Raw genomic sequence first — 13,768 nt, forward strand, 5'->3', positions numbered from 1 at the left:
CACTTGATTCTGGCATGGTCCTAGAGGACTGGAAGATTGCAAATGTCACTTCACTTTTCAAGAAGGAGGAAGGCAAAAGAAAGGAAATTATAGGCTAGTTAGCTTAACCCCAGTGGTTGGGAAAGTGTTGGACTCCATTATTAAGGATGAAGTTTTGGGGTACTTGAGGATAATGATAAAATAAGTCAAAGTCAGCATGGTTCCTGTAAAGGGAAATCTTGCCTGTTAAGAGTTCTTTGAGGAAGTAACAAGCAGGGTGGGCAAAGGAAAAGCAGTGGATGTCATTTACTTGGACTATCAGAAGACATTTGATAAGGTGCCACACATGAGGCTGCTTAATAAGATAAAATTGTATGGCATTGCAGGAAAGATACTGGCATGGATAGCGGAATGGCTTACAGGCAGGAGGCAGTGAGTGGGAATAAAGGGGCCTTTTCTGGTTGGCTGCCAGTGACTAGTGATGTTCCTCAGGGATCAGGGGCTGTCATTTTTCACATTGTTTGTCAATGATTTAGACAATGGAATTGATGGCTTTGTGGCAAAGTTTGCCGATGATACAAAGATAGGTAGAGGGGCAGGTAGTGCTGAAAAAGCAATGCGATTGCAGCAGGACTTAGACAAATTAGAAGAATGGGCAAAATGTGGCAGACGGAATACAGTATTGGGAATTGTATGATAATGCATTTTGGTAAAAGGAACAGAAGTACAGACTATTATCTAGATGGGGAGAAAATTCAAACATCAGAAGTACAAAGGGACTTAGGAGTTCTTGTGCAAGAATCCCAGAAGGTTAATTTACAGGTTGAATCTGTGGTAAAGAAGGCAAATGCAATGTAGGCATACATTTTGGGGAATAGAATATAAAAAGGAGATAATGTCAAGGCTTTATAAGACACTAGTCAAGCTGCACTTGGAGTACTATCAACAGTTCTGGGCTCCATATCTCAGAAAGGATGTGTTGTCATTGGAGACTCCAGAGGAGTCTTTTCAGTCGAAGCGAGAGGCTGAGAGTGGAAGATTGAAGCATCGCGGAGGGAAGTTCGTTTTTCTTTTTTTTAACTGATCGGGGAAAAGAGGCTGGACTGCGCAGGCGCATGACGTAGCGTGCCGAGGTTTAAAAGAAAGACCACCATATACACCGGCCATCGTTGGAGTGGACTGAGTCGGAGTGGGATGGCTTTGGCTCAATCAGGCTTCGGCGAGAAACAGGCAGAGGCGAGGGTAGGTTCTGGTGAGTTTCCGTTTTCCTCTTTTGTTTTTGTTCAGACGAGAGAATATGCCAGGCAGGATGTTGGAATGCTCCTCTTGCAGGATGTGGGAAGTCAGGGAGACCTCCGGTCTCCCTGACAACGATACCTGCAAGAAGTGCATCCAGCAGCAGCTCCTAACAGATCGCGTTAGGGAACTGGAGCAGGAACTGGATGACCTCCGGATCATTCGGGAGACTGAGCAGTTTATAGATAGTAGCTTCCGGGAGGTAGTTACACCTAAGGAACAGGGCACAGGTAATTGGGTTACCATCAGGCGAGGGAAGAGGAAAGGGCAGGTAGTGCAGGGTTCCCCTGTGGCCATTCCCCTCCAAAACAGGTATACCGATTTGAATACTGTTGGGGGGGATGACTTACCTGGCAGCCAGATCTCTGACACTGAGCCTGGTTCTGCAGTGCAGAAGGGAGGGAGGAAGAAGAGGAGAGCGGTAGTGATAGGGGACTCCATAGTCAGGGGTACAGACAGGAGATTCTGTGGTCATGACAGAGACTCCCGGATGGTTTGTTGCCTCCCGGGTGCCAGGGTCAGGGATGTCTCTGATAGCATCCACAGCATTCTGAGGTGGGAGGGTGATCAGCCAGATGCCGTGGTACACATCGGTACCAATGACATAGGTAGAAAGAGTCAGGAGGTCCTGAAGAGTGGGTACAGAGAGCTTGGTAGGAAGTTGAAAACAGGACCTCGAGGGTAGTAATCTCCTGATTGCTGCCTGTGCCACGTGCCAGTGAGGGTAATTGTAGGATGCTCTGGCAGATGAACATATGGCTGAGAAACTGGTGTAGGGGGCAGGGTTTCAGATTTCTAGATCTTTGGGACCTCTTCTGGGGCAGGTGGGACCTGTACAAGAGAGACAGGTTACACCTAAACTACAAGGGGACCGATATACTTTCAGGGAGGTTTACTAGTGTTATTGGGGAGGGTTTACACTAGATTTGCAGGGGGATGGGAATCAGAGTGCCAGAGTAGATAGTGGAACAGGGGTAAAAATAAATGATGTTAGAAGTTCATGCAAAGTCATAAATAGTAAGGTTGTGTGTGGTGGTAATAATCTTCTGAGGTGTGTATATTTCAATGCAAGGAGTATTGTGGGAAAGGCAGATGAGCTGAGGGCCTGGATTGACACATGGAATTATGACATTGTAGCCATTAGTGAAACTTGGCTACAGGAGGGGCAGGACTGGCAGCTCAGTGTTCCAGGGTTCCGAAGTTTCAGACGTGATAGAGGCAGAGGGATGAAGGGTTGGGGGGGTGGCTTTGCTAGTCAGGGAAAATATTACAGCAGTGCTTCGGCAGGACAGATTAAGAGGGCTTGTCTACTGAGGCCATATGGGTGGAGCTGAGAAACAGGAAAGGTATGACCACATTAATGGGGTTGTATTATAGACCACCCAATAGTCAGCGAGAATTAGAGGAGCAAATCTGCAGAGAGATAACAGACAACTGCAGGAGACAGAAAGTTATGATTGTAGGGGATTTTAATTTTCCACACATTGATTGGGACTCCCATACTGTTACGGGTCTAGATGGGTTAGAGTTTGTGAAATGTGTTCAGGAAAGTTTTCTAAATCAATATATAGATGTACCAACTAGGGAGGATGCAATATTAGATCTCCTATTAGGAAATGAGTTGGGGCAGGTGACGGAAGTGTGTGTAGGGGAACACTTTGGTTCCAGTGATCATAACGTCATTAGTTTCAACTTGATCATGGATAAAGATAGATCTGGTCCTCAGATTGAAGTTCTAAACTGGAAAAAGGGCAAATTTGAAGAAATGAGAAAGGATCTAAAAAGCGTAGATTGGGACAGGTTGTTCACTGGCAGGGATGTGATTGGTAAGTGGGAGGCCTTCAAAGGAGAAATTCTGAGAGTGCAGAGTTTGTATGTTCAGGTCAGGGTTAAAGGCAAAATGAATAAGAATAAGGAACCTTGGTTCTCGAGGGATATTGGAACTCTGATGAAGAAGAAGAGAGAGATGTATAACATGTATAGGCAACAGGGAGGAAATAAGATGCTCGAGGAGTATAAAAAGAGTAAGAAAATACTTAAGAAAGAAATCAGGAGGGCTAAAAGAAGACATGAGGTTGCTTTGGCAGTCAGGGTGAAGGATAATCCTAAGAGCTTCTACAGATATGTTAAGAGCAAAAGGATAGTAAGGGATAAAATTGGTCCTCTTGAAGATCAGAATGATCGGCTATGTATGGAACCAAAAGAAATGGGAGAGATATTAAATGGGTTTTTTGCATCTGTATTTACTGAGGAAACTGGAATGAAGTCTATGGAAACAAGGCAAACAAGTAGGGAGGTCATGGAATTTATACAGATTAAAGAGGAGGAGGTGCTTGCTGTCTTGAGGCAAATCAGAGTAGATAAATCCCCAGGACCTGACAGGGTATTCCCTCGGACCTTGAAGGAGACTAGTGTCGAAATTGCAGTGGCCCTGGCAGAAATATTTGAAATGTCGATATCCACGGGTCAGGTGCAGAAGGATTGGAGGATAGCTCATGTAGTTCCGTTGTTTAAAAAAGGCTCAAAAAGTAAGCCGGGAAATTATAGGCCGGTAAGTTTGACATTGGTAGTAGGTAAATTACTGGAAGGAATACTAAGAGATAGGATCTACAAGTATTTGGATAGACAGGGACTTATTAGAAAAAGTCAAGCATGGCTTTGTACGTGGAATGTCATGTTTAACCAATCTATTAGTTTTTCGAGGAGGTTACCAGGGAAGTGGATGAAGGGAAGGCAGTGGATGTTGTATACATGGACTTCAGTAAGGCCTTTGACAAGGTCCCACATGGGAGGTTAGTTAGGAAAATTCAGTTGCTAGGTATACATGGAGAGTTGTAAATTGGATTAGACATTGGCTCAATGGAAGAAGCCAGAGTGGTAGTGGAGGATTGCTACTCTGAGTGGAGGCCTGTGACAAGTGGTGTGCCACAGGAATCAGTGCTGGGTCCATTGTTATTTGTCATCTATATCAATGATCTGGATGATAATGTGGCAAATTGGATCAGCAAATTTGCTGATGATACAAAGGTTGGCGGTGTAGTGGACAGTGAGGAAGGTTTTCAAAGCTTGCACAGGGATTTGGACCAGTTGGAGGAATGGGCTGAAAAATGGCAGATGGAGTTTAATGCGGACAAGTGTGAGGTATTGCACTTCGGAAGGTCAAACCAAGGTAAAACATACAAGGTAGGACACTGAGGAGTGCAGTAGAACAGAGGGATCTGGGAGTACAGGTACCTAATTCCCTAAAAGTGGCTTCACAAGTAGATAGGGTTGTAAAGAAAGCTTTTGGTACATTGGCTTTTATAAATCAAAAGTATTGAGTATAAGAGTTGGAAAGTAATGGTGAGGTTGTATAAGACATTGATGAGACAAAATTTGGAGTATTGTGTGCAGTTTTGGTCACCGAATTACAGGAAGGATATTAATAAGGTTGAAAGAGTGCAGAGAAGGTTTACAAGGATGTTGCCGGGACTTGAGAAACTGAGTTACAGAGAAAGGTTGAATAGGTTAGGACTTTATTCCATGGAGCGTAGAAGGATGAGGGGTGATTTGATTGAGGTGTATAAAATTATGATGGGTATAGATAGAGTGAATGCAAACAGGCTTTTTCCACTGAGGATAGGGGAGGAAAAAACTCCAGAGGTCATGGGTTAAGGGTGAAGAGGGAAAAGTTTAAAGGGAACATTAGGGGGGGCTTCTTCACACAGAGAATGGTGGGAGTGTGGAATGAGCAGCCAGATGAAGTGGTGAATGCGGGCTCACTTTTGACATTTAAGAAAAACTTGGACAGGTACATGGATGAGAGGGGTTTGGCGGGATATGGCCCAGGTGCAGGTCAGTGGGACTAGGCAGAAAAATGGTTCGGCACAGCCAAGAAGGGCCAAAAGGCCTGTTTCTTTGCTGTAATGTTCTATGGTTCTAGGAGGTTCATGAGGATGATTCTGGGAAAGAAGGGGTTAATGTATGAGGAGCATTTGGCAGCTTTGGGCTGGTACTCACTGGAATTTCTAAGAATGTTGAGGATCTCATTGAAACCTACCGAATGTTGAAAGGTCCAGATAAGGTGGATGTGGAGAGGATGTTTCCAATAGTGGGTGTGTCCAGAACTAGAGGGCACAGCCTCAAAATTGAGTGAGTGACCCTTTAAAACAGAGGTGAGGAATATTTTTTAGCCAAAGAATAGTGAATCTGTAAAATGCTCTGCCACAGACAGCTGTGGAGGCCAAGACTGTGGCATATTTAAAGTGAAAATTGACAGTTTACTGATTGGTCAGGGCTTCAAAGGTTATGATGAGAAAGCAGGTGTATGGGGTTGGGTGGGATCCAGGATTAGCCATGATGAAATGGCAGAGCAGACTCGATGGGCTGAATGGCCTAATTCTGCTCCTATGTCTTATGGTACTATTATCTAAACACTGCCTCACAAATCTGGTTCAGTTCTTTGAGCTTACATGTAACCAAGATAACTGAAGAAGGCAACATGGCAGGCAGGGTGTACACGGTCCTTAACAAGGCTTTTGACAAGGTTCAGCATGGTAGACTGGTTCAGTATGTTAAAGCCCATGGGATCTGAGTTGATCTGAGTTGGTGTTAGGAAGCAGAGGATCGTCAAGTCAAGTCAAATTTATTTATAAAGCACATTTAAAAACAACCCATGTTGACCAAAGTGCTGTACACACCATAACAGGTAGTTAAAATCACAAATATAGTGTTGCTTTTCTGACTGTGTCCACAGCCAGTGGTATACCTTAAGCATCAGTACTGCACATTTGTTATTTGTCTTAAATATAAAGGACTTGGATGAGTATATAGCTGGTTTGATTATAAGTGTGCTGATAACACAAAAAATTGGCGGAGTTGTACATAGCAAAGCTGGTTGTCTAAGGATACAGAGGGATGTAGATCAGCTGAAAGTTGTGTGGAAAGGTGGCAGATGAAAGTTAATCTAGGCAAGACTGAGGTAACGCATTTAGGACATCAAATGCTTTAGGACACATGCTTTAAGTGGGATGAACCTTAGATGTGTCAATATACAGAAGGAACATGGGGCGCAAGTTCAGAGTGCATTAAAAATAGCACCACAGGTGGATAGAGGAATGAGGGAGGTATTGGGTGTGCATGCCTTCATCAGCCTATACACAGAGTATAAGAATTGAGATGTGTTGCAGCTCTACAAAATGTTACTTAGACTGCACTTGGAGTACTATATAAAGTGTACAGAAAAGATCTGGCAGCTATGGAGAGAGCGTAGGAGAGATTCACCAGCATTTTGCCTGGAATGGAGGGATGTCATTATAAGGAGAGATTGGATAGGTTGAATTTGTTCTCACTGGAGCATGGAAGGCTGAGGCATGACTTCATAGAGGCTTATAGGAATATGAGGGGCATAGACAGAGTATGTAGTCAGAATTCTTTCTCCAGGGTTGGGGAGTTCAGACAAATGGAATGTTTAGGAGACATTTGGACAATTATTTGGATGAAAAATGTGGTGGGATATGGGCCTAATGCAGACATATAGGTTTAACATAGATAGGAATCATGGCTGGCATGGACTAGCAGGGCTGAAAGGTCTGTTTCTGTACTGTACAGCTCTGTGACTATAACCTGGGAAGTATCAGAGGCATGATCTGAAGAGCTGCAAAGCAGCAATTGTGTTACTCAAGTGGTAGGCAACGAATATCTTCCCAAAATGTTCAACTACATACCTCAGCATTCAATAGTACAACCATCAATATCCCATTACCATCATCTAAAGTTGACCACTGACCAGAAGCAACAATTATACTGGAGTTAGAAGTGCACGTCAGATTCTGGACGTTCTTTGGCAAATGATTCACCTCCAGGCTAGAAAAAGCCTTCCCTCATGTAAACTCATAAATCAGGAGTGGGGTCGATTGCTTGGATTAGTGCAAATCTATTTGAAGCTCCACACTATCCAGAACAAAGATGCCCACTTCTCTGGCAATGCATCAACCAGCCCAAACGTTCATTCCTTACACACCTAAGACACAAGCACTACCTACAAAATGCGGTGACTCATGCAGGCTACTCTGACAGCATCTTCCAAACCTCTTCAACCACTGTCACCCAGGGCAAGGGCAGCAGGAACAGTGTAACACCACCCATGCTGATTTCCCCCTCCCCCAAAGTGGCACACAATTGAGACCTTGAAATATATTACTGCATCATTGAGTCTGAATTCTGGGAGTCACTCTTACAATGCTATGTGGTAGCACGTTCATCAGGATGGGCACTGCAAGGGTAGGAGAGGTATAGCTCCTTCCACACCATCCCAAGGATTTTCAGGTCAGGTTCAGTTGTCAATGAACTACTCTATACTGGGCAGCACAATAGCATAGTGGTTAGAGTAACCCTAATGTGGCAGCGACCCAGGTTCAATTCCACTGCTGTCTGTAAGGAACTTGTATTGTGCCTATGACTGTGTGGGTGTCCTCTGGGTACCCTCTCACATTCCAAAGATGCATGGGTTAGTCGGTCACACGGGTGTAATTGGACAGCACAGGCTCACTGGGCTGGAAGGGCCTGCTACTGTGCTATATCTCTAAATAAATACATTTTAAAAAATGACTCCATCTCAGCAGGGCACCCATAATGCCTGTGATATTTCCCCATATTGTGAGTATACTTTGCATGAAATTGTTATTTTTGCTATATTTGCCACAGTGGCAAATTAATAAAGGTTCCCATAACCACAAGAAAAAGGAATCCAAGAGATCTTGTTAGACTGGACTTTTAAGGCCAGTCATACTATCTATCTATCTTCTATCTTCTACTATCTTCAAATTTGTTTGCACAATCATGAATTCAGTCTCAGCTTCAAAGGATGCATTAGTGAATGTTAAAATGCTTCTGCAAACTTAAAACTGTTTTTCTATTACTGCATAAATTATTAATCCCACCAATAAGAAAACAGGAAACATTAAATTAAGCGCCTATGATAGGACAAATTATTTTAACTGGATCTGTTAAAAAACATTAAGTATTATACCTGTTAATATAAATAAACAAATTAGATAAGGAGATCTGAATAATCATGTTTTGTTTTAGTAAACTTGTAGGTACAGTGGATTCCGGTTAACTGGGACATATTGAACTAGTACATTAAGTGGCTGCCCCAATTAGTTGAAGTTTTATGGAAATAGTTAAAATATATGAAAAAACAAACTAATGTTTAACTGAGTAACAATTTCTGAATTTAAATGAAATACAGAACAAATTAGAACGTTACCAATACCTCTACAGTATGATAAAAATGTGTATTAGTTCCTCACAAAGTACACTGCAGATGCTGTGGTCAAAGCAACACATACAACAAGCTGGAGGAAATCAGCAGGTTGGGCAGCATCCGTGGAAACGAGAAGTCAACGTTTCGGGCCGAGACCCTTTGTCAGGACTGAAGAGGGAGGGGCAGTGGCCCTATAAAGAAGGTGAGGGGAGGGTGGGAAGGAGAAGGCTGGTTGGTGCCAAGTGAAAAACCAATCAGAGGAAAGATCAAGGGGTGGGGGAGGGGAAGCAGGGAGGGGATAGGCAGGAAAGGTGAAGAAGGAATGTAAGGGGAAAGCACTGTATAGTTGAAGAAGGCAGAATCATGAGAGAGGTGATAGACGGCTGGAAGAGAAGGCAGAATGAAACTGGTATGGGAGAAGGGAGAGGGAGGGAATTACCGGAAGTTGGAGAATTCGATGTTCATGCCAAGGGGCTGGAGACTACCCAGACGGTATATGAGGTGTTGCTCCTCCAACCTGAGTTTGGCCTCATTATGGCAGTACAGGAGGCCACATATGGACATATCCAAATGGGAATGTGAAACAGAGTTGAAGTGGGTGGCAACCGGGAGATCCTGTCTGTTGTGGCAGACAGAGTGGAGGTGCTCGATGAAGCGGTCCCCCAATCTGCGTTGGGTCTCGCCGATGTAGAAGAGGCCGCACCGGGAGCACCGGATGCAACAGATGACCCCAACAGACTCACAAGTGAAGTGTTGCCTCACCTGGAAGGACTGTTTGGGGCCCTGAATGGTGGTAAGAGAGGAGGTGTAGGGACAGGTGTAGCACTTACACTTGCAGGGATAAGTACCAGGTGGGAGATCTGTGGAGAGGAACGTGTGGACCAGGCAGTCGCGGAGGGAACGATTCCTGAGAAAAGTGGAGAGGGGTAGCGAGGGAAAGATGTGCTTAGTGGTGGGGTCCTGTTGAAGGTGGCGGAAGTTGCGGAGGATAATGTGCTGGATCCGGAGGCTGGTGGGGTGGTAGGTGGCACCTGGCACCTACCAGCCTTCTCCTTCCCACCTTTCCCCCCACCTTCTTTATAGGGCCCCTGCCCCCTCCCTCTTCAGTCTTACAGAAGGGTCTCGGCCCGAAACACTCACTGCTCGTTTCCACGGATGCTGCCTGACCTGCTGAGTTCCTCCAGCTTGTTGTACGTGTATTAGTTCCTCATAGTTATTGACAGAGGAATTCATCTGCCATGTTCTTTTGATTGACTGTAAATGAACACAATCAGCGCAGACACCTGGTGTAGATAATGGACTGCCTTCATAAAATGCTTTCAACAATTGCATGCTCCAAATCTTCATTTTCATTGTAACATTCAAGATGATTGTCCATTCCTTCAAATGTTGCTGTAATTCCTATCTAGTTGAAGTAGAGAAATAATTTCATTTTCACTCCCAGATGTTTCTGGTATCTCCAAGCCTGGATGCTTGAAACCATCGTGAGCAAAACAGTCCCAAATTGTCTTACTGGCTATTTCTCACTAACTATCAGTGGTGAAAATCTCTATTTTGAACACAAACACATGTATCTGATGCCATTTAAAAACTGGTCAGTCTAAGCACTGTGTAGTGTCTAATGGCCACACAAGTGCGTGCAACTGACACTAGCAAGAAACTGTTCAGTAACAGTCTCCTGCTCCAATTAAGCAGCATAGTATCTAAAAATAAATATCTAAATAAAACGAGTTTCTTGATTTAGTTTTTGTTCTTTAGACTTGTCACAAATAAATGGCTGCCGCAATTAAGCAATCATTCAGAATCCACTGTCTTTCAACTTCCCTAACTGAGAGGTGTGCAGCATCAAACAGGAAATTCTTGGTGTTGGCTGCTGTTTGAGCACAGCTCATCAGTGTAAACATAAATATATCAAATAAACCATCAGCCCAAAACACTTAGCATAACTCCACATGATCCCAAACTGGCGTCCTTCATTCTTGCAATGACAATTGAGCTTGATGAACTCCCATCACTCAGTCATTGCTCAGTGGAAACAATCTGATGCCCCAAAACACTGGCTAATCCTAAAAGCTTCCAGAAAAGCCTTTTCCCAGAAAGTGGGCACTACATCCAAAACTATGCACATGAGTGTCTGACCCAACCACCTGAACACAACCTAGCAGAGCAGACAAAGGGAGTTAAGATGCAAGTTTAAAAAAAACAAATTCAATGCAGGACAAATGTCAGTTTACCTTTAACTTTTGCTTGGTTTCCTCAGAGACACTGCCTTTTGGAGACAAGAGGGTAGGGGTAGGTGGTGTGACTGTTATCTCTGGCGGAAACTTTGCCACAGATGATGGGATGAAGAGTTTTGGCATGTTTGGAGGGACACGTGACTTTATCCGACTGCCATCTCCTTTGCAAGTCTGGGAAGCTGAGATGGTAGTGGGCTCACTTACCGAGCTGGAAGCTGCAGAGAAATAACATAGTTTCATCAGATACAGTAAATTACAGCAGTCTCACATATCAGTAGACTTAAAATGAATCAGGCTCAAATACCTTTCCAAATTAGGGAGCTTTCTATTTCATTCATCTATACTATCAGCATTTTTACGTCAATTCTGCCTAAAATCTTTTAGCACTTAATCTTTTCCATCTTTTTATTGAAACCTTGCACATTCCATGAAAAACATGTTGTGATTTGTGTACCACCTCTGTAATTTGATTGTGACTATTTTTTAAGTTAAAATTCAACTTTTGATAAGTATGGTAGTGCCCCTGTCAGCATTAATAAGGATCAATCAGCCCCTGTGTATAGCATAGGACATGTCAGGCCATTACTGACTAAATAATGTGGTGTACAGCCTTAGTACATTGAGTCATTTCACATGCAGCCATGCATACTAGAGATTTCAGGTTCCATGCATATTATATGGAATAACAAAGAACTGTGTAATAACTTCTGGTAATTGTGCATATTGCAAGAAATTGAGATCATGTGTACAATTTGCAGAAATCAGAGCCCCTGCCGACAATCATATACTACCTCGAGATTCATTTTCTTGCATGCACAGACATTTACAGAAAAAATAAGGAAATACAATAGGATTTATGATAAACTGTACATAAACAAAGGCTAACAAATAATGTGCAAAATATGACAAATTGTGCAAATCAAAAATAAATAGTACTGAGAACATGAGTTGTATAGTCCTTGAAAGTGAGTCTTTAGGTTATAGAACAGCTCAGATTTGAGGTGAGTAAAGTTATCTACTCCAGGTCAGAAGCTGATGATTGTAGGGTAATAATTAGTCCTGAGCCTGGTGGTGTGGGACTTAAGTTCAAGTTCAAGTTTATTGTCATTTGATTGTACATATATACAACCAAATGAAACAACATTTTACGGACCATGGGACATCCACAAAACATATATCATACACAGCACATAAAATAAAAATATTACCACAAATAAGTTAATAAAATACAATCCAAAGTATATGTAGTACACAGAACAGAACACAATAAACAGCTTACTATCCTAGTGATGAGACCTCAGTGTTGGCAAGGTATTCTTAATCTCACAGCCTGAGGGAAGAAGTTGATACCCAGTCTGGCAGTCTCACTGGTGGCAGGGAATCTCAACAATGCTTCGTACACAACACACTGGTAAACATCACAACAAAGGGTTATCCTCTGTAGGGTCTTGCAGCTTCTGTACTACATAATGATGCGACCAGACAGGGCACTCTCGATGGTAAACACAAAGTATACTGCAGATGCTGTGGTCAAATAAACACAAACTCCTGCAGAAAGTTGTTAGAATGGGGCTGAGGAGACTTGCACACCTCAGTCTCCCCAGAAAGTGCAAACGCTGCTGTGCCTTCTTGACTAATGAGGTGGTGCTCTGGGTCCAGATTAGATGTATCTGTATGTGCAGACCAAGGAACATAGTGCTCTTCACTCTCCACAGTCCACTGATATGCAATAGGGAGTGGTTGACCTATGCATTCCTGAAGTCCACAATCATCTCTTTTGGCTTGTTTACGTGGAGACTCAGGTTGTTCTCACACCATTTGACAAAGCCTCTCTACCGCCTCTCTGTACACTGACTCATCATTGTTGCTGATGAGGCTAACCATTGTTGTATCATCAGCAAACTTAATGATTCGATTTGAGCCGAATCTGCTGGTGCAGTCATGAGTCAGCAGTGTGAACTGCAGCGGACTGAGCACACAGCCCTGGGAGCACCAGTGCTCAGCGTGACTGAGCTTGAGATGTTGATGCCAACTCGGACTGACTAGGGTCTTTCCATTAAGAAGTCCAAGATCCAGTTACAGCAAGAGATGTTGAGTCCTAATGAGGACAATTTACCCACCATCATTTGAGAGTTAAACACTTGAGTTGAAGCCAATGAACAACAACCTGGCACGTGCAGCATCATTTTTAGGTGGGAAAGGGTGGAGTGGAAGGCTGACACAATGGCATTATCAGTGCACTCGTCTGAGAAGTCCAATGTAGCAGGATGGTGATATTTTATACGATCCATTACCAGCAGATCAAAGCACTTCATGATGGTTGAGGTCAGTGCCACGAGGTTGGAATCATTTAGGCAAGTTACCGTCACTCTCTTGGCATCGGAATAATGGCGGCTGCCTTGAAACTTGCAGAGATGGTGGACTGTTGCAAAGAGATAGTAAAGATGACTGTTAAGACCTCTGTTAGCTGTGTTGTACAATCAGTCAGCACCTAACCAGTTATATTGTCCGGCCCCTCAGCTTTGCATGGGTTTACCCAGGCTAGGATCTTCCTCACCTTAGCTGTGACCAGAGACCCTGTTACTCAGGGAGAGAAGGGGCTTTCCTCGATGCCTCATCATTCATCACATCAAATCATACATAGAAAGCATTCAGCCTATCAGGACGGGAGGTGTTGCTGTCATTGACGTGCAGGGTGGACTTGTAAACTGTTATGGTTTATATACCTTGCCACATGTGTTAAGTGTCCCTGGTGTCTGTGAATTTTCTGTGAGCACTCTCACTTTGCCTTTCTGATTGCATGTGAGAGCATGGCTCTTACTGACCTCAAAGTCATTTTATCTCCCTCATAGGTATAGAACCACCTTCCTGATGGTAGTAGCAAGAAGAAAGCATGTCTTGGATGGTGGGGGTCCTTGATGATGGATATTGCTTTCTTGTGGCAGCACTCCTTGTAAATGTGGTCAATGATGGGGAGGGCTTTTTCTCTGATGGACTGGACTGTATCCAC

The 13,768-nt window shown here is 43.5% G+C and overlaps 1 protein-coding gene across 2 annotated transcripts in view; it reads right to left on the reverse strand.

The window, feature by feature from the left end:
* cabin1 (calcineurin binding protein 1) overlaps nucleotides 1-13,768 on the reverse strand; it is a 564,595-nt gene that overhangs the window by 12,114 nt on the left and 538,713 nt on the right. For both annotated transcript variants that reach the window (XM_073055615.1, XM_073055613.1), the window contains one exon: nucleotides 10,756-10,973. In XM_073055615.1, the coding sequence (XP_072911716.1) occupies nucleotides 10,756-10,973 (218 nt within the window). The remainder of the gene's footprint in view (nucleotides 1-10,755; nucleotides 10,974-13,768) is intronic.

Source organism: Hemitrygon akajei, chromosome 9 (assembly GCF_048418815.1).
Source record: "Hemitrygon akajei chromosome 9, sHemAka1.3, whole genome shotgun sequence".
In the NCBI taxonomy this organism is placed as follows: Eukaryota; Metazoa; Chordata; class Chondrichthyes; order Myliobatiformes; family Dasyatidae; genus Hemitrygon; species Hemitrygon akajei.